The 21,263-nt window shown below is 50.2% G+C and overlaps 1 protein-coding gene across 2 annotated transcripts in view; it reads left to right on the plus strand.

Moving 5' to 3' along the window:
- LOC139275047 (sestrin-3-like) overlaps positions 1-21,263 on the plus strand; it is a 164,217-nt gene that overhangs the window by 133,330 nt on the left and 9,624 nt on the right. Inside the window, exon 9 of one of the 2 annotated variants that reach the window (XM_070891961.1) lies at positions 9,640-9,784. The exons of the other annotated variant lie outside the window; for it this stretch is intronic. Within the exon in view, the coding sequence (XP_070748062.1) occupies positions 9,640-9,784 (145 nt within the window). The remainder of the gene's footprint in view (positions 1-9,639; positions 9,785-21,263) is intronic. 2 annotated transcript variants of the gene reach the window in all.

Here is a 21,263-nt window from a genome sequence, read left to right on the forward strand (position 1 = left end):
GGGGTTATGGGGAGCGGGCTGGGAAGTGAAGCTGAGTCCATGATCAGATCAGCCATGATCTTATTGAATGGGGAGCAGGCTCGAGGGGCCGTATGGCCGACTCCTGTTCCTATTATGTTCTTTGTTCTTATGTATGGAAAATGGTCTACGTTGTCCAAGGCTTTGTCGTGGATTTTGATAACCGGGGAGCCTGGCACCAAGCTCATGATCTACAGAGCAGTTGTGATACCCGCCCTCCTATATGGCTCGGAGACATGAACTTTGTACAGCAGGCACCTCAAAGCACTGGAGAAGTACTGCCAATGCTGCCTCCACAAGATTCTGCAAATCCATTGGCAGGATAGGCGTGCCAACATTGGTGTCCTCGCTCAGGCCAATATCCCCAGCATCGAAGCACTGACCACACACAATCAGCTCCGCTGGATGGGCCACATCGCCCGCATGCCCGACACGAGACTCCCAAAACACGCACTCCACTCAGAGCTCTGACACAGCAAGCAAGCCCCGGGTGGGCAGAGGAAATGCTTTAAGGACACTCAAAGCCTCCTTGAAAAAATGTAACATCCCCACCGACACCTGGGAATCCCTGGCCCAAGACCGCCAAAGTGGAGGAAAAGCACCCGCAAGGCACTGAACACCTAGAGTCTCTTCGCCGAGAGCAAGCTGAAGCCAACAGTGGAAGGAGCAGGCAGCAACCCAGACACCCCACCCACCTGTTCCTTCAACCACCGTTTGCCCCACCTGTGACAGAGACTGTGGGTCTCACATTGGACTCTTCAGTCACCTGAGAACTCATTTCTAGAGTGGAAATAAGTCATTCTCAACTCCGAGGGACTGCCTATGATGATGATGATGATGATAATGGAGCAAATAGTTCTAACCAAATTTATCCACTCTATACTTTCTGCCTCAGCCACTAGCCCTGGAAGTGAACTCCAGTCTCTCAACTCTATAAAGAAGTTTGCCGTGTCCTCCGTTCTAAATCTCTTGCACTTAATCTTGTATCTTGTCCCTCAACCACTGGAAACTGTCTGCTTCTATCTGCCCTGCACCATCCCTTCAAAATTTAAACACCTCCATCATCACCACATATTGTGTATTGTTATGAGAAAGCTCCCGTTTTTTTTTTAAATCTGTCTTCATAATTGTATCTCCTCATACCAGGCAGCATCCTAGTGAATTTGCATTATACCTTCTTATAACGCCTCAATATCCTTCCTATACTATTGAGCCCAAAATTGCATATGGTGCTCTGAGGTCTTTCTAGGGTTTTAGGTAGGCTTATCATTATCTCTTGGCTTTCATGTTCTGTGGCCGTAATTTCCCTGATTTGACGGGTCCATGACAGGCGATGTCGGTGTCCGGTCCCGGCCTTGCTGCTGGCTTCAGCCCGCTGTTTAAAATGATTTTCTCCTGATTGGGCTTGTTAAGCCCGCCCAGCGTGTTAGCCAGCCAATTGAAGGAAGCGGGTCTGATTTCGTCATTTGATGATGCGTCATTAGCCAGTTTCCTTAAAGGGACCATGTGCAAACTTATTTTGACAGTTGAGCTGTCAGTGTTCTACAGCATTGAGTTGCTGCAAATACTGATGAGCACTGCACAGGGCTGCACCCAGGCTCTCCCATGACTCGCTCCATATGCTTATGGAGGGAGTTACAGCATGCGGGGAGGTTGTTTTCCCTTCCAGGAGATCAGTGCAGCTTGGTGGCATATTGCACAATCAGGGATGTTGTCAGGAGGACCAGGCTGCAGTGGCACAGAGCTTTCAATAATCTCAGTGGATCACAAAATGTTACTGCAAACCTACACTAAACCTCATCCTGCTGTGCCACTCATCACATCCCCATCACTCTGCCTTCCCTACCTACTGCACATCCTTACTCACATTAACTTACCTTGCACCTCCATTCATCCCTCTCTGTTTTATGGTGTTGGTGTGGGGTGAACACAACCTGGTGCAACATGTTGCAGCCAGTGTGTACAGCGTCAAATGAAGTAAATCTGACCATGGGGAGGCCATTCCTGGTCTCCTGGGCAGCAATGTGGTCGGGTGCTGATACCCTGTGTCCTATGCAGCATCAGTTGTTGCGGAGAAGGTTGGAGTTGCTGGTGTTGGGGCTGATCGTGGTGGGATTCCGAGGACCAAGTTGAGATGGTTTTAAGGGCACCGATGCTGATGTCATAGATGGCAGGTGAACTTGAGATGACTGGAGCGATCTGCCAGTGGTGAAACAGATTGTTCCAATGAGGTGGCATTGGATAGAGTTTACTCCAACACTTGCAACCTGCATAAAGCTCAAAAATATCTTCCAAATGCAGTAAGCAACAACTTCTGAGCTTGGAAAATGAACAATTGTGAGATGGGAGCTTTTATAGCATATTTGCAGCTGTCAAGTAATGAGATGATTCCATGCTCATTTAACTCCCAACTTGCTTACCTGACATGATCCCTGAGCAGCGTGGGTTCCGTGGGCGATCTGGTAAACTCTGAAGGTGAGCTGAAAATAATTCTTAATGGTCTGTTAACAAGATCATAATGACCTGATGTGTGGGGTCTGTTCAGCGCTGACATGGCCACATGGCCAAGACCACATGGCCAAGATGGCTGTTTTTATACCTGGTTCAATTTACAGAAAAGTACTCTCCTTCTTTGACCTTATTGGCTCAATTGATAGTCTGTTAACCTTGAATTGGCTCGCTACCCAAGGTCCTAAAATGTCAAGTTGATTGATGACTTAATGCAATGTGGTATATGTTTTCTCAAAACTGCAGCCAGGCTACAGAGCTTGAATTCTCTATCAATCCCCCCTTTGATTCTTTCACAAACTGAATCATAAAACATCAGCTATCACTGGTTAAACATTCTACAAAATAATTTCATACATGTTAATCGAGTTTCCTTCCAAAATTTGTTGATGTGTTTCGCCACATGTCCGGACTAGTAGCTTCCACACAAATTTACACCAACCCGAATTCCATCGTGGCCACAATGGAAGTCTGGTTTTAGAAGGTTAATTAACCTTCCAATTTAATTCAAATCAATATCTTAATTCAACCAGTAAACAACCTTCCCTTAAGCATAACATACCCCTGTGCCATGTACAGACGGTCTGCTGGGACCTGCAAGGTGTCTCACATGTGGGACAGCAGCTGCAGCCGCCTGGTCGCAACAACATTTAATCAACATAAACGAACAATATAAAAGTAAAATAATTACAACGAATAGAATTAAACCTTCCACCAATGAAGTTCCTATTGAACCTAGCCATTCAGTGGCTCCACTCCACAACATGAATGATGGGGGTTGCTTAAGTTTTTCTACCTCCTTTTGGATATGCTCCGCTAAGTGGGTAATTTCTTCGGAGCTATCGGGGATATATGTGCAACACTCAGTTCCGAGTAGGGCGCAAGTACCTCCCTTTTCAGCCAGGATGTAATCAAGGGCCAGTCTATTCTGTAGGGCTACTGTGCGGATTGCTACCATTTCTGCATTGATTTTAACTAGGGCCTCTGAGGTATCATTGGCTACCCGTTCCACAACGGATGCCATGTTAGTGGATTCCCTTGCCAGTCTGGTGGTCCCATACCTGGGGATCAGAATGGCAAAAAACCTCTGTTTCTGTGATAGCTCTCTTAGGACGGTGTAAATGTTCCGACAGTGACTCTATATGATACATATATGGCACAATGTAGGCTAAATAGCAGGATCCCGTCCAATTCGGGGGCAGCCAAAGGTAGGCATTGTGGCCACACACCCAATAGGTGCCATTATAGGCAATGAATGTTAGCTGTTTCTTTGTCAGCAATACTCCGGGGCCTGTCCAGGCTTTTCCATCTGTTTTATTCAGAATCCCCGTTATGTTAAGAATTCCCACATCTGCCCAGTTTGGACGGTTCCATGACTTGATTACATTATAATTTTGGGAGCAGTTACTATACCCCATATTTTGGCCTCCTTTGATGTTTCTAATCAGACAGACCGATTCCCCCAGTCTTCCTATTCCCGTTGTATTAGTGATAACAAAAAATGGGGGCCGTTTGGAATTATTGTAGCATGGTTGGTATCCCCCTTCAAAGGTAGTCAGATTGTAACCTGCTGACTTCCATTTACGTGCCCAGTTTTCCGTATCCTGAAACGCATTGCCTGTTTTGTTTTGGCTAATTATCCACTCAGCCATTTCTGAGATATTCAAGGGAACTGGCCTCAAGGGAATCCCTCCCTTTGAGTGAATAGGAATATGCAACCTAACAACTAGAAATGTTACCTTGTTATATATGTATGACATATATAAAAAGGTATTTACATGTAATTCCCTTGCTACCTTACTATTTCCCTTTGGTGCAGAGGGTCGGCTAGTAAGAAGTAGGCAAATGCCTAGAATACCTACAGTCAGTAATACAGTAAATTTATACATTTTGGCAAAAAGTAATTATTGTTATTAGATTTCAGCTGGTAGCAGACAGCAGCTGGGCATGTTTTTAAATCCTCGACCCCACCAGCTTTTCTGGAACCATGCCGTCATCTGTTGTGAGGCCAAGTGTCCCCACGAGTGGATCTGTTGGGCTAAAAAAGGCATAAGTGCTTGTGGCGCGACTGGCTTGTCGGTAACTCTTTGTCTCTAGACACCATCTTCACATAGCTTAATTCCTGCCTCAATCCATGTCCATTTTTCCTCTCTGGAGCACTCGCCTTGCATTGTTTGAAGGTCTCGTGTCAGAGTCCTGAGTGCTTTCAATCTGCACACCTGTGTTGGTTCTTCTGGGGGTTCGCCCTGTGAGGCGGCATCTTTAGCTGCCTGGTCGGCATTTCCCTGTGCTTCCGTGGTATTTTCCTTGGTATGGGCCTTACACTTCAGGATGGACACTTCCTGAGGTAATTGTATGGCCTCTAGTAAGTCTCGGACTTCTTTTCCATTTCGGATAGGTGTACCAGCAGCAGTGAGGAATCCTCTTTTCCGCCATAACAGACCAAAGTCGTGAGCAACTCCAAAAGCATAACGCGAATCTGTGTAGACATTAGCTGTCTGTCCTTCTGCTATTCGACATGCTTCTGACAGGGCCTGTAACTTGGCCTGTTGTCCTGACATTCCTGAGGGTAAACATCCTTTTGCCACTACCTCATATAAGGTTGTAACTGCCCATCCTGCTAGTCTGGTACCATTGTCAACAAAGGAGGAACCATCTGTAAACAGGATGAGGTCTGGGTTGTGCAGAGGCTCCTCTGCTGCTAAGGCTGCTTCTTCTGTTTTTAAAATCTCCACGCAGTCATGCTCTTCACATTCTCCCCCCTCTTGCTCCCTCGATTCTGACATCGGGAGCATAGTTACAGGATTAACCGGGCTGACCCGGGCGATATGGAGATTAGGAGCTTCCAAAACTGCTGTCCAGCGGGTCCATCTAGCTGCCGTCACCTGAGACATTCTGTTCATAGACAGCAAAGCGTATATGGTGTGGGGACACTTGACAATCAGCTTTTAGTCGAAGATTAGACCCGCAGTGATCATTACCGCTCGATATGTAGCTTCCATGGCCCTTAGGCAACTTCCCCATCCGAGGGCTACCGCATCCAGTTTTGCCGAATAATAGCCAATAGGTCTTTGCCAATCCCCATGTTCTTGTGTCAATATAGCTGTCATATATCCTTCTTTCTCATGGACAAACAGGGCAAATGGCTTACCACTGTCGGGGATTCCCAGAGGCGGTGCCGAACACAAAGCCTTTTTCAAACTCAGGAAGGCCTCTTGCTGTTCCTTAGTGAGGGTGATGGCTTCTTTAGAGACACGTTTCCCCTTTAAGATATCATTCAATGGCTGAGCAAGCTGTGTGAAGGAGTCAATCCAATTTCTGTTAAAGTTACACAATCCCAAAAAAGACCTTAGTTCCTGAATAGTGGTGGTTTTTTTAGCAGCCCGAATGGCTGCAGTTCTATCCTGTGTAAGTTCTTTCTTTCCTTGTGAAATCTTTTGTCCCAGGTATGCAACCTCTTCTTGGGATATTTGTGCTTTGTCGATGCTGGCTTTATGTCCTTTCAGCCGAAGGTGGTCCAGCAAAGCTCGTAAATCTTGTTCATGCTGTTCTTCCGTGTTTGACGCTACCAGGATATCGTTTACATATTGGATGACTGTGGATGACAGGGGAGATAATTCTCGCAAATGGCTTTGTAAAGCCATGTGGAATATCGTAGGACTGTTGTGGAACCTCTGCGGTAACCGGGTCCAAGTATACTGTTGTCCTTGGACCGTGAAAGCAAACCACTGTCGAACCTCCGGTGCCAGAGGCACTGACCAAAATCCGTTGGCCATATCTATAACCAAGAAATATTTATGTTCCGGTTTGAGGGCATTAAAAATGGTGGAGGGATCTGCGACCAAAGGAGCTTTTTGATCAATACACTGGTTAGCTTTCCTATAATCGACAGTCAAACGCCGAGTCTCATTAGATTTCTGTACCGGCCACACGGGGCTATTGGAGGAGTATGCGTTTTAATAAGCACCCCTTGTTTCTCCAATTGCTGAATAACCGGTAAGATTCCCGCGATGGCAGTTGGACTGATGGGATACTGTTTAGTGCATGGAGGCTTGGTCCCAGTAAATGACGCAGGCTCCATCTGGAGTAGGCCACAATCGTTCATATCTTTAGCCCATATCGGGTGTTCTTCAATTCTTCTTCAAAGTTCTAATTGACCATGTCACCCGACCATCCTCGAAATGCAACGATGAATCTACTTGGATTAGAACGTCCATTCCCAAAAGGGGTTGATCTACTGGGCCTATCCAGACTGGCGTGGTTAGTTCATGTGGATCCAGCCCTATAAGTACCGGTGTTGTCCTTTTAATTTCCATTTTATGGCCCCCAACTCCATAGGCTCTACGTGCCCTACCATCCAACGGCAAAAAGTCTCCATATTGTAGGGGTAAGCATGTTAATTCCGTCAGTGTCTAAAAGACAGTCCACATCCTTATCGCCTACCCTCACAGTTATATATAGCCCATCTCTCCTCTGTTGTATTAGTGCGAGGAGTGGGGCCAGGGTGGGCTCTAATCGATTTTGCTATCCCAAGTAACTCCTCCTGTTGTTGTATTGTCAGTCGCTTAAATGCTTCTATGAGGTCATTATCTTGTGACAAGCCTGGTTTGTTGGCTGAATTGTATTCCTGGCTACGTCCTCTTCCCCGGCCGCGACCTTGCTGTTTTGCCCTGCACGTCTTGGCCCAGTGACCTTCTTTCCCACAATAATGACATTTTCCGGGTAATTTTCCTAATGATTGTTTATCAGAATCCTGGGATTTCCATCCCATAGCCTGTACAGCTCGGACTTTAGCTCCCATATCCCTGTCTAATTGGTTACATCAATCCACCAATGCTGCAAAGGTAGTTCCTCTACCTTCCCAGTCCGGTAACACTACCTTAAGCATTTTGGACAGTTCTGGCTTTAGACCTGCCACGAAAGCTGCTTTCAGGGGCCCAAACACTTGTTCACCCATTTCCTCATCCGTATTATTCATACCCGAATGTTCTAGCCACGTGCATCTCAACCGCTCGTCATACTCCAGGACCTCCATGGTCAGTTCTCGATCATGTTGGGAACGCATTATAATTTCATTCTGCTTTCGGATCTGTCCCATAACGGCTAGGGACCATCTAGTTCGCTCTTTATTTTTCATACGGGTCGTTTTTCCCCAGACCCTTTTAATCTCGTCCAAGGACCATTGTCCTTTGGAGGTTCCGTACTTTTGTTCGATCTTAATACAGGTTTTAGATAAGTCGAATTGTTGCTCTATGTATTCTTTCAACTGTTGGGGGTTTTCATCTATCGAAACCTCAGGTGGTGCCTGCCCACCTTTTACAGTTGTAGGCAATTCTTTGTTCTTATCTCCTGCTGCCATAATACTGATTTCTTTACTGGGGTCTCAAGTCGTAGGCTTTCCAGCTGATCAGTAGGTCGTTGATTACTCAACTAACACACTGCCGAAGTTAGACATCTATGGGACCTCGAGCCGACTACCAACCGGAGGGTTCGCAAACCGGAGGCTTTCGGAATCGCGTAGAAGGAGAGGCGAATTTAGACTTTTGACCGAGGACTTTTATAAAGAGGAGTCCTTATCTCAGTATGTAGGTCCGATGTCCAAAATTCAGTTTCTTTCCTCAGCGATCGTGATCGTGACGCCAAAATTGTTAGATCTCTTAATTTCCAATGAAATACGAACTCCAATTGTAGTTTTAATGTAACTTTATTCTGGCAGCAGCAACAAGCTCTTGGCTTTAAGCCAGGCCTTTGTCCTTCTGAGACCACATGGCCAAAATGGCTGTTTTTATACCTGGTTCAATTTACAGAAAAGAACTCTCCTTCTTTGACCTTATTGGCTCAATTGATAGTCTGTTAACCTTTAATTGGCTCGCTACCCAAGGTCCTAAAATGTCAAGTTGATTGATGACTTAATGCAATGTGGTCTGTGTTTTCTGAAAACTGCAGCCAGGCTGCAGAGCTTGAATTCTCTATCACTGTCTTTAATGTTCTTTGAAGCTGTCTCCCCAAATCCCTCTTCTCTTTCACAGCCAACTTCCATTTAGTGTATAATTAATACTTTTGTTTTACCAAAACTCATCACCTAACACTTAGTAAATTCCATCTGTCACTTTTTAGCCCATTTATCAATATCACTTTGCAGTTTCTTTGGCCTTCTAAAGAAATAATTATACCTCTTATTTTGGTATCATCTACAAATTTCAGCACCTCCCTTTAGGCCTATATCAAAATCATTGATGTACACAGTGAACAAAAGTGGCCACAGGCTGAATCCTGTGGGACATCACGACCCACTTCCAACTATCGTGGAAAAAGTGCCCTTGGCTCCTAGTCTGATTAGTTCCTTCTAATCTATTTTCAATCAAGTTTTCTATCCTTCCCTTATTCTTCTGTAGTAATCTCCCATGTGGTACCTTGTTAAAGGCTCTCCTAAATTCTATGTACAATGCATCCATTTCATTTATCTATCTACCAGCTATGTTGCCTCCTCAAAGAACGATATAAATATAAATGATATAAATAAGATTTGTCAAGCACGATTATCCCTTTTAAAATCTGTGCTGGCTACTTCTAACTATTTTCCCTTTACCTAGATGTGTGATAAGATGTGCTTAATGCCTTCTAAAATGGGCTAGTACAGAAGGAGTTGTCTTTACACAGATGTGATGTTTTGAAAATTTGACATTTAATTTGACTTTAGAAGTAAAATGAAGCATTTTCTTCAAATGAAAAACGAATTTGACCTTCAGTTGTTGAGAGTTGATCTAACTAATTTAAGAAAGCAAGATGGCAAAAAACTGATTTCAGAAAATATCTGGAGCAAATTCATTGGGTTATTTTCTGCTCTTTGCAATTGGTAACTGTCTGTTCAATTGGATGTGGCTGACACCAGCAAGGCTGCATTTATTGCCCATCCCTAATTGCCCGAAAAATATGGTGATGGCCATGTTGAACCACCGCAGTCCTTGTGCTAATGCTGCTCCCTAATTTTGTTTCTAGTTTTTAAATTCTGTTACACTTTATTGGTGCGTGATTTGGCACTAATTTTTATAGTTGCAACTACCACCTTTAAAAGATTTTAAATTCGGAATTAATTGCTTTTTTTTTGTAAAGGTATGATGATTATGATTATGGTGAAGTCAATCAGTTGCTAGAACGGAGCCTGAAGGTTTATATCAAGACAGTGACCTGCTATCCTGAAAGAACCACAAAACGCATGTATGATAGCTATTGGCGACAATTCAAACACTCTGAAAAGGTGAGTGCATCCAAGTTGAGAAAAAAACATAAATAGGAGCAGGAGTAGGTCGTATGGCCCCTTGAGCCTGCTCCGCCATTCAGTAAGATCATGGCTGAACTTCTACATCAACTCCACTTTCCTGTCCTATCCCTTGATTGCCTTAGTGTCCAAAAATCTATCGATCTCAGTCAACTCCACAGTCCTTTGGGGTAGAGAATTCCAAAGATTTAGAACCACGAGTAAAGAAGTATCTCCATGATTCTCCAGCCAGTTTTTGCACTCCCTCCCTTCCTGAATAGTTATATTTGCTAAATATGTCTTGCTGAGCACAATTAGTGTGTTGGAAATCTAACCTTCTCTTTAATACTAACAAAAATGCAGAATCCATTTGCATATATTCCTATTTATATATTTTTAAAATCTTGCCAATTCTCTTCCCTTCCATTCTCTCCTAAGAGCATTAACTCCTCACTGAGTAACCATTCCACTGCACCCAGTGTCCTACAGTTCCTCATCCAAGTTATTTATGTTTGAACCTTGACTATAAGTACAATCTCTACTGCTTACGGTTGGTGTTTATGCAATTTTGCAGTATAAGTGAACAGTTAAACCATAATAGGTTGTACTATATACCAATCTACAGTGTTAAACACTTCATTGGGGGTAATATATTAGCATGGATAGAGGATTGGCTAACAGAAAACAGAGAGTCGAGATAAATAGTTCATTCTCTGGTTGGTAACCAGTAACTGGTGGGGTACTGCAGGGATCAGTGCTGGGACCCCAACTATTTACAATCTATATTAACGACTTGGAAGAAGGGACTGAGTGTAACGTAGCCAAGTTTTCTGATGATACAAAGATGGGAGGAAAAGCAATGCGTGAGGGGGACACAAAAAATCTGCAAAAGGACATAGACAGGCTAAGTGAGTGGACAAAAATTTGGCAGATGGAGTATAATGTTGGAAAGTGTGAGGTCATGCACTGGCAGACAAAATCAAAGAGCAAGTTATTAATTAAATGGAGAAAGATTGCAAAGTGCTGCAGTACAGCGGGATCTGGGGGTACTTGTGCATGAAACACAAAAGGTTAGTATGCAGGTCCAGCAAGTGATCAGGAAGGCCAGTGGTATCTTGGCCTTTATTGCAAAGGGGATGGAGTATAAAAGCAGGGAAGTCTTGCTACAGCTATATGGGGTATTCGTGAGGCCACGCCTGGAATACTGCATGCAGTTTTGGTTTCCATATTTGCAAAAGGATATACTTGCTTTGGAAGCAGTTCAGAGAAGGTTCACTGGGTTGATTCTGGGGATGAGAGTGTTGACATATGAGGAAAGGTTGAGTAGGTTGGGCCTCTACTCATTGGAATTCAGAAGAATGAGAGGTGATCTTATCGAAACGTATAAGATTATGAGGGGGCTTGACAAGGTGGATGCAGAGAGGATGTTTCCACTGATGGGGGAGACTAGAACGAGAGGGCATTATCTTGAAATAAGGGGTCGCTCATTTAAAACAGAGATGAGAAATTTCTTCTCTCAAAGGGTTGTAAATCTGTGGAATTCGCTGCCTCAGAGCTGTGGAAGCTGGGACATTGACTAAATTTAAAACCGAAATAGACAGTTTCTTAAACGATAAGGGGTTATGGGGAGCGGGCAGGGAAGTGGAGCTGAGTCCATGATCAGATCAGCTATGATATTGAATGGCGGAGCAGGCTTGAGGGGCCGTATGGCCTGCTCCTGTTCCTAGTTCTTGTGTTCTTGTTTCTATAAAAAATGGCTTTGACAATGCAATGGGTGGAGTGAGATGCCTCTACAATTTGCAAAGCATTTGCAATTCTGTTCTCAACTGTTCACAACCTTGGTGTCATATTTGACCCTGAAATTAACTTCAGGCCACACATCCGTGGCATAGCTAAAATTGCCTATTACCACCTCTAACATTGCCCGTCTCTGCCCCTGCCTCAGCTCATCTGCTGCTGAAACCCTCATCGAGGCCTTTGTTACCTCTAGACTTGACTACTGCAACGCACTCCTGGCAGGTCTCCCACATTCTACCCAATGTAAACTTGAAGTCACCCCAAGTCCTGCTCACCTATCACCCCTGTGCTCACCGACCTACATTGGCTCCTGGTTAACATAGAAACATAGAAAATAGGTGCAGGAGTAGGCCATTCGGCCCTTCGGGCCTGCACCACCATTCAATATGATCATGGCTGATCATACAACTTCAGTACCCCATTTCTCTCCAAAATCCTTGATCCCTTTAGCCGTAAGGGCCACATCTAACTCCCTTTTGAATATATCTAAGGAACTGGCCTCAGCAACTTTCTGTTGCAGAGAATTCCACAGGTTCACAATTCTCTGAGTGAAGAAGTTTCTCCTCATCTCGGTCCTAAATGGCTTACCCCTTATCCTTAAACTGTGACCCCTGGTTCTGGACTTCCCCAACATCGGGAACATTCTTCCTGCATCTAACCTGTCCAATCCCGTCAGAATTTTATATGTTTCTATGCGATCCCCTCTCATTCTTTTAAATTCCAGTGAATATAAGCCTAGTCGATCCAGTCTTTCTTCATATGTCAGTCCTGCCATCCCGGAAATCAGTCTGGTGAACCTTCGCTGCACTCCCTCAATAGCAAAAATGTCCTTCCTCAGATTGGGAGACCAAAACTGTATACAACATTCAAGGTGTGGCCTCACCAAGGCCCTGTATAACTGCAGTAAGACCTCCCTGCTCCTATACTCAAATCCCCTCGCTATGAAGGCCAACATGGCATTTGCCGCCTTCACCGCCTGCTGTACCTGCATGCCAACTTTCAGTGACTGATGTACCATGACACACAGGCCTCGTTGCACCTCCCATTTTTCTAGTCTGTCACCATTCAGATAATATTCTGCTTTCCTGTTTTTGCCATCAAAGTGGATAACCTCACATTTATCCACATTATACTGCATCTGCCATGCATTTGCCCACTCACCTAACCTGTCCAAGTCACCCTGCAGCCTCTTAGCATCCTCCTCACAGCTCACACCGCCACCCAGCTTAGTGTCATCTGTAAACTTGGAGATATTACATTCAATTCCTTCATCTAAATCATTAATGTATATTGTAAATAGCTGGGGTCCCAGCACTGAACCTTGCGGTACCCCACTAGTCACTGCCTGCCATTCTGAAAAGGACCCGTTTATCCCTACTCTCTGCTTCCTGTCTGCCAACCAATTCTCTATCCATGTCAATACATTACCCCCAATACCATGTGCTTTAATTTTGCACACCAATCTCTTGTGTGCAACCTTGTCAAAAGCCTTTTGAAAATCCAAATACACCACATCCACTGGTTCTCCCTTGTCTACTCTACTAGTTACATCCTCAAAAAAATTCTAGAACATTTGTCAAGCATGATTTCCCTTTCATAAATCCATGCTGACTTGGACCGATCCTGTCACTGCTTTCCAAATGTGCTATTACATCTTTAGTAATTGATTCCAACATTTTCCCCACTACCGGTATGTCAGGCTTAACCAGTCTATAATTCCCTGTTTTCTCTCTCCCTCCTTTTTTTAAAAAGTGGAGTTACATTAGCTACCCTCCAATCCATAGGAACTGATCCAGAGCCTATAGAATGTTGGAAAATGACCACCAATGCATCCACTATTTCTAGAGCCACTTCCTTAAGTACTCTAGGATCAGGCCCTGGGGATTTATCGGCCTTCAATCCCATCCATTTCCCCAACACAATTTCCTGACTAATAAGGAGTTCCTTCAGTTCCTCCTTCTCGCTAGACCCTCGGTCCTCTCGTATTTCCGGAAGGTTATTCATGTCTTCCTTCGTGAAGACAGAACCAAAGTATTTGTTCAATTGGTCTGCCATTTCTTTGTTCCTCATTATAAATACACCTGATTCTGACTGCAAGTTTTCATCACTAATCTTTTTCTCTTCACATATCTATAAAAGCTTTTGCAGTCAGTTTTTATGTTCTCGGCAAGCTTCCTCTCATATTCTACTTTCTCCCTCCTAATTAAACCCTTTGTCCTCCTCTGCTGAATTCTAAATTTCTCCCAAACCTCAGGTTTGTTGTTTTTTCTGGCCAAATCCTTGGATTTAACACTATCCCTAATTTCCCTTGTTAGCCACGGTTGAGCCACCCTCCCCGTTTTATTTTAATGCCAGACAGGGATGTACAATTGTTGAAGTTTATCCATATGATCTTTAAATGTCTGCCATTGCCTATGCACCGTCAACCCCTTAAGTATCATTCACCTGTCTATTCTAGCCAATTCACATCTCATACCATCGAAGTTACCTTTCTTTAAGTTCAGGCCCCTAGTCTCTGAACTAACTGTGTCACTCCATCTTAATGAAGAATTCTACCATATTATGGTCACTCTTCCCCAGGGGGCCTCGTACAACAAGGTTGTTAATTAATTCTCTCTCATTACACAACACCCAGTCTCGGATGGCCAGCTCAATTTCAAAATTCTCATCCCTGTTTACAAATCCCTCCATGTCCTTACCTCTCCCTATCTCGGTAATCTCCTTCAGCCTCATGCCCACCCGAGATATCTGCGCTCCTCAAATTCTGCCCTCTTGAGCATCTCTTGTAACACACGCACCGAGCTTTACGAGAAATCAGGCGTTGGTGTAAAGGGGATTGGAAGAACGTAAACCATCTTCGCTGAGTTTCCCTTCCGATCTCCCCCCCACCGCGCCATGTCACTCTCTCTCCAGCCTTTCTCTCTCCCTTCTCTCTCTCTCCCTTCTCTCTCTCTCCCTTCTCTCTCTCCCCCTTCTCTCTCTCCCCCCTTCTCTCGCCCCCCCCTTCTCTCGCCCCCCTTCTCTCGCCCCCCTTCTCTCGCCCCCCTTCTCTCTGCCCCCTTCTCTCTGCCCCCTTCTCTCTGCCCCCTTCTCTCTGCCCCCCTTCTCTCGCCCCCCTTCTCTCGCCCCCCCTTCTCTCACCCCCCCCTTCTCTCGCCCCCCCTTCTCTCGCCCCCCCTTCTCTCGCCCCCCCTTCTCTCGCCCCCCTTCTCTCGCCCCCCTTCTCTCGCCCCCCTTCTCTCGCCCCCCTTCTCTCGCCCCCCTTCTCTCGCCCCCCTTCTCTCGCCCCCCTTCTCTCGCCCCCCTTCTCTCGCCCCCCCTTCTCTCGCCCCCCTTCTCTCGCCCCCCTTCTCTCGCCCCCCCTTCTCTCGCCCCCCCTTCTCTCGCCCCCCTTCTCTCGCCCCCCCTTCTCTCGCCCCCCCTTCTCTCGCCCCCCCTTCTCTCGCCCCCCCTTCTCTCGCCCCCCTTCTCTCGCCCCCCTTCTCTCGCCCCCCTTCTCTCGCCCCCCTTCTCTCGCCCCCCCTTCTCTCGCCCCCCTTCTCTCGCCCCCCTTCTCTCGCCCCCCTTCTCTCGCCCCCCTTCTCTCGCCCCCCTTCTCTCGCCCCCCTTCTCTCGCCCCCCTTCTCTCGCCCCCCTTCTCTCGCCCCCTTTCTCTCGCCCCCCTCTCTCGCCCCCCTTCTCTCGCCCCCCTTCTCTCGCCCCCCTTCTCTCGCCCCCCTTCTCTCGCCCCCCCTTCTCTCGCCCCCCCTTCTCTCGCCCCCCCTTCTCTCGCCCCCCCTTCTCTCGCCCCCCTTCTCTCGCCCCCCCTTCTCTCGCCCCCCCTTCTCTCGCCCCCCCTTCTCTCGCCCCCCCTTCTCTCGCCCCCCCTTCTCTCGCCCCCCCTTCTCTCGCCCCCCTTCTCTCGCCCCCCTTCTCTCGCCCCCCTTCTCTCGCCCCCCCTTCTCTCGCCCCCCTTCTCTCGCCCCCCCTTCTCTCGCCCCCCCTTCTCTCGCCCCCCCTTCTCTCGCCCCCCCTTCTCTCGCCCCCCCTTCTCTCGCCCCCCCTTCTCTCGCCCCCCCTTCTCTCGCCCCCCCTTCTCTCGCCCCCCCTTCTCTCGCCCCCCCTTCTCTCGCCCCCCCTTCTCTCGCCCCCCCTTCTCTCGCCCCCCCTTCTCTCGCCCCCCCTTCTCTCGCCCCCCCTTCTCTCGCCCCCCCTTCTCTCGCCCCCCCTTCTCTCGCCCCCCCTTCTCTCGCCCCCCCTTCTCTCGCCCCCCCTTCTCTCGCCCCCCCTTCTCTCGCCCCCCCTTCTCTCGCCCCCCCTTCTCTCGCCCCCCCTTCTCTCGCCCCCCCTTCTCTCGCCCCCCCTTCTCTCGCCCCCCCTTCTCTCGCCCCCCCTTCTCTCGCCCCCCCTTCTCTCGCCCCCCCTTCTCTCGCCCCCCCTTCTCTCGCCCCCCCTTCTCTCGCCCCCCCTTCTCTCGCCCCCCCTTCTCTCGCCCCCCCTTCTCTCGCCCCCCCTTCTCTCGCCCCCCCTTCTCTCGCGCCCCCTTCTCTCGCGCCCCCCTTCTCTCGCCCCCCCTTCTCTCGCCCCCCCTTCTCTCGCCCCCCCTTCTCTCGCCCCCCCTTCTCTCGCCCCCCCTTCTCTCGCCCCCCCTTCTCTCGCCCCCCCTTCTCTCGCCCCCCCTTCTCTCGCCCCCCCTTCTCTCGCCCCCCCTTCTCTCGCCCCCCCTTCTCTCGCCCCCCCTTCTCTCGCCCCCCCTTCTCTCGCCCCCCCTTCTCTCGCCCCCCCTTCTCTCGCCCCCCCTTCTCTCGCCCCCCCTTCTCTCGCCCCCCCTTCTCTCGCCCCCCCTTCTCTCGCCCCCCCTTCTCTCGCCCCCCCTTCTCTCGCCCCCCCTTCTCTCGCCCCCCCTTCTCTCGCCCCCCCTTCTCTCGCCCCCCCTTCTCTCGCCCCCCCTTCTCTCGCCCCCCCTTCTCTCGCCCCCCCTTCTCTCGCCCCCCCTTCTCTCGCCCCCCCTTCTCTCGCCCCCCCTTCTCTCGCCCCCCCTTCTCTCGCCCCCCCTTCTCTCGCCCCCCCTTCTCTCGCCCCCCCTTCTCTCGCCCCCCCTTCTCTCGCCCCCCCTTCTCTCGCCCCCCCTTCTCTCGCCCCCCCTTCTCTCGCCCCCCCTTCTCTCGCCCCCCCTTCTCTCGCCCCCCCTTCTCTCGCCCCCCCTTCTCTCGCCCCCCCTTCTCTCGCCCCCCCTTCTCTCGCCCCCCCTTCTCTCGCCCCCCCTTCTCTCGCCCCCCCTTCTCTCGCCCCCCCTTCTCTCGCCCCCCCTTCTCTCGCCCCCCCTTCTCTCGCCCCCCCTTCTCTCGCCCCCCCTTCTCTCGCCCCCCCTTCTCTCGCCCCCCCTTCTCTCGCCCCCCCTTCTCTCGCCCCCCCTTCTCTCGCCCCCCCTTCTCTCGCCCCCCCTTCTCTCGCCCCCCCTTCTCTCGCCCCCCCTTCTCTCGCCCCCCCTTCTCTCGCCCCCCCTTCTCTCGCCCCCCCTTCTCTCGCCCCCCCTTCTCTCGCCCCCCCTTCTCTCGCCCCCCCTTCTCTCGCCCCCCCTTCTCTCGCCCCCCCTTCTCTCGCCCCCCCTTCTCTCGCCCCCCCTTCTCTCGCCCCCCCTTCTCTCGCCCCCCCTTCTCTCGCCCCCCCTTCTCTCGCCCCCCCTTCTCTCGCCCCCCCTTCCCCCCCTTCTCTCGCCCCCCCTTCTCTCGCCCCCCCTTCTCTCGCCCCCCCTTCTCTCGCCCCCCCTTCTCTCGCCCCCCCTTCTCTCGCCCCCCCTTCTCTCGCCCCCCCCTTCTCTCTGCCCCCCTTCTCTCTGCCCCCCTTCTCTCTGCCCCCCTTCTCTCTGCCCCCCTTCTCTCTGCCCCCCTTCTCTCTTCCCCCTTCTCTCTTCCCCCCTTCTCTCTTCCCCCTTCTCTCTGCCCCCCTTCTCTCTGCCCCCCTTCTCTCTGCCCCCCTTCTCTCTGCCCCCTTCTCTCTTCCCCCTGCTCTCTTCCCCCTTCTCTCTTCCCTCCCTTCTCTCTTCCCTCTCTTCTCTCTTCTCCCCCCTCCCTTCTCTCTTCTCTCCCCCTCCCTTCTCTCTTCTCTCCCCTCCCTTCTCTCTTCTCTCCCCCTCCCTTCTCTCTTCTCTCCCCCTCCCTTCTCTCTTCTCTCCCCTCCCTTCTCTCTTCTCTCCCCCTCCCTTCTCTCTTCTCTCCCCCTCCCTTCTCTCTTCTCTCCCCCTCCCTTCTCTCTTCTCTCCCCCCTCCCTTCTCTCTTCACTCCCCCTCCCTTCTCTCCCCTCCCTTCTCTCTTCTCTCCCCCTCCCTTCTCTCTTCTCTCCCCCTCCCTTCTCTCTTCTCTCCCCCTCCCTTCTCTCTTCTCTCCCCCTCCCTCTCTCTCTCTCCCCCTCCCTTCTCTCTTCTCTCCCCTCCCTTCTCTCTTCTCTCCCCCTCCCTTTCTCTCTTCTCTCCCCCTCCCTTCTCTCTCTCTCCCCCTCCCTTCTCTCTTCTCTCCCCCTCCCTTCTCTCTTCTCTCCCCCTCCCTTCTCTCTTCTCTCCCCCTCCCTTCTCTCTTCTCTCCCCCTCCCTTCTCTCTTCTCTCCCCCTCCCTTCTCTCTTCTCTCCCCCTCCCTTCTCTCTTCTCTCCCCCTCCCTTCTCTCTTCTCTCCCCTCCCTTCTCTCTTCTCTCCCCCTCCCTTCTCTCTTCTCTCCCCCTCCCTTCTCTCTTCTCTCCCCCTCCCTTCTCTCTTCTCTCCCCCTCCCTTCTCTCTTCTCTCCCCCTCCCTTCTCTCTTCTCTCCCCCTCCCTTCTCTCTTCTCTCCCCCTCCCTTCTCTCTTCTCTCTCCCCCTCCCTTCTCTCTTCTCTCCCCCTCCCTTCTCTCTTCTCTCCCCCTCCCTTCTCTCTTCTCTCCCCCTCCCTTCTCTCTTCTCTCCCCCTCCCTTCTCTCTTCTCTCCCCCTCCCTTCTCTCTTCTCTCCCCCTCCCTTCTCTCTTCTCCCCCTCCCTTCTCTCTTCTCTCCCCCTCCCTTCTCTCTTCTCTCCCCCTCCCTTCTCTCTTCTCTCCCCCTCCCTTCTCTCTTCTCTCCCCCTCCCTTCTCTCTTCTCTCCCCCTCCCTTCTCTCTTCTCTCCCCCTCCCTTCTCTCTTCTCTCCCCCTCCCTTCTCTCTTCTCTCCCCCTCCCTTCTCTCTTCTCTCCCCCTCCCTTCTCTCTTTCTCCCCCTCCCTTCTCTCTTCTCTCCCCCTCCCTTCTCTCTTCTCTCCCCCTCCCTTCTCTCTTCTCTCCCCCTCCCTTCTCTCTTCTCTCCCCCTCCCTTCTCTCTTCTCTCCCCCTCCCTTCTCTCTCTCCCCCTCCCTTCTCTCTTCTCTTCTCTCCCCCTCCCTTCTCTCTTCTCTTCTCTCCCCCTCCCTTCTCTCTTCTCTTCTCTCCCCCTCCCTTCTCTCTTCTCTTCTCTCCCCCTCCCTTCTCTCTTCTCTTCTCTCCCCCTCCCTTCTCTCTTCTCTTCTCTCCCCCTCCCTTCTCTCTTCTCTTCTCTCCCCCTCCCTTCTCTCTTCTCTTCTCTCCCCCTCCCTTCTCTCTTCTCTTCTCTCCCCCTCCCTTCTCTCTTCTCTTCTCTCCCCCTCCCTTCTCTCTTCTCTTCTCTCCCCCTCCCTTCTCTCTTCTCTTCTCTCCCCCTCCCTTCTCTCTTCTCTTCTCTCCCCCTCCCTTCTCTCTTCTCTTCTCTCCCCCTCCCTTCTCTCTTCTCTTCTCTCCCCCTCCCTTCTCTCTTCTCTTCTCTCCCCCTCCCTTCTCTCTTCTCTTCTCTCCCCCTCCCTTCTCTCTTCTCTTCTCTCCCCCTCCCTTCTCTCTTCTCTTCTCTCCCCCTCCCTTCTCTCTTCTCTTCTCTCCCCCTCCCTTCTCTCTTCTCTTCTCTCCCCCTCCCTTCTCTCTTCTCTTCTCTCCCCCTCCCTTCTCTCTTCTCTTCTCTCCCCCTCCCTTCTCTCTTCTCTTCTCTCCCCCTCCCTTCTCTCTTCTCTTCTCTCCCCCTCCCTTCTCTCTTCTCTTCTCTCCCCCTCCCTTCTCTCTTCTCTTCTCTCCCCCTCCCTTCTCTCTTCTCTTCTCTCCCCCTCCCTTCTCTCTTCTCTTCTCTCCCCCTCCCTTCTCTCTTCTCTTCTCTCCCCCTCCCTTCTCTCTTCTCTTCTCTCCCCCTCCCTTCTCTCTTCTCTTCTCTCCCCCTCCCTTCTCTCTTCTCTTCTCTCCCCCTCCCTTCTCTCTTCTCTTCTCTCCCCCTCCCTTCTCTCTTCTCTTCTCTCCCCCTCCCTTCTCTCTTCTCTTCTCTCCCCCTCCCTTCTCTCTTCTCTTCTCTCCCCCTCCCTTCTCTCTTCTCTTCTCTCCCCCTCCCTTCTCTCTTCTCTTCTCTCCCCCTCCCTTCTCTCTTCTCTTCTCTCCCCCTCCCTTCTCTCTTCTCTTCTCTCCCCCTCACCTCCCACCTTCACTTTTCCCCCCTCCCCCCTTCTCTTCTCCCCCCCTATACAGTATAAATGCACACAACGCCCATACTTGAGACAAGGTCACTCTTTGACCAGTAACCTTGATTAGCCAGCACTGAAGTGGAGAAGATGGGTGGAGCTTCCCATTTTATACCTGAAAGTCCGCGTTAGGAGTGTCTCCCACAAGTTCACCACCTAGTGGCCAGTGTTCACGGTGTACAACTTAGGTCAGTTTATACATGGGTTACAATGACAGTTGAATACATGACATCACCTCCCCCGCCAAAGCCTTATTGGGATCACAGGTTAAGTCTCTCTGGTGGTTTACGCTCCCTTGTCGAGCGCCTGAGTTGGGGCTCCAGTTGTTGGGCGCTGGCCTGAGTGTCTGCTGTTTGCGGTGCCTCAGGCCTGTCCGGACTGCCCACAGTGACTGGGCTCTCCTCCACTTGGTTCCGGTGTTCGTTCACCTGTGGTGGAGTGAACTGAACATCGTGTTCTTCCTCTGCTTCTATGGGGTTGCTGAACCTCCTTTTTGTTTGATCCATGTGTTTACGGCAGAATTGTCCATTGGTAAGTTTAACTACCAGAATCCTATTCCCCTCTTTGGCAATCACAGTGCCTGGGCCCTGCAGCGTAGTTGAGGACAAAGACAGGGTCATTGACATCAATATATCGCGCCCTCGTATTCCCGTCATGGTAGTCACATTGTGACCGGCGCCTGCTCTCAACAATTTCTTTCATGGTGGGGTGTATAAGGGATAACCTGGTTTTGAGCGTCCTTTTCATTAGCAGCTTTGCAGGTGGAATCCCTGTGAGCGAGTGTGGTCGGGATCTATTGGCCAACAGAAGGCGTGATAAGCGGCTTTGTAGGGAACCCCCTTGGATTCTGAGCATCCCCTGTTTGATTATCTGCACTACACGTTCCGCCTGGCCGTTTGAGGCCGGCTTCAATGGTGCCGTTCTGACATGGTTGATACCATTTCCTGCCATGAAGTCCTGGAATTCAATGCTTGTAAAGCACGGGCCATTGCCGCTGACCAAGACGTCCGGTAGACCGTGGGTGGCGAACATTGCCCGCAGACTTTCTACCCTGGCAGAGGATGTGCTTGAATTAAGAATGTTGCACTCGATCCATTTGGAGTAGGCGTCTACTACAACCAAAAACATTTTTCCCATGAAAGGATCTGCGTAGTCCACATGGATGTGTGACCATGGCTTGGCGGGCCAGGACCAGG

This window comes from Pristiophorus japonicus, chromosome 10, assembly GCF_044704955.1.
Source record: "Pristiophorus japonicus isolate sPriJap1 chromosome 10, sPriJap1.hap1, whole genome shotgun sequence".
Lineage (NCBI taxonomy): Eukaryota > Metazoa > Chordata > Chondrichthyes > Pristiophoridae > Pristiophorus > Pristiophorus japonicus.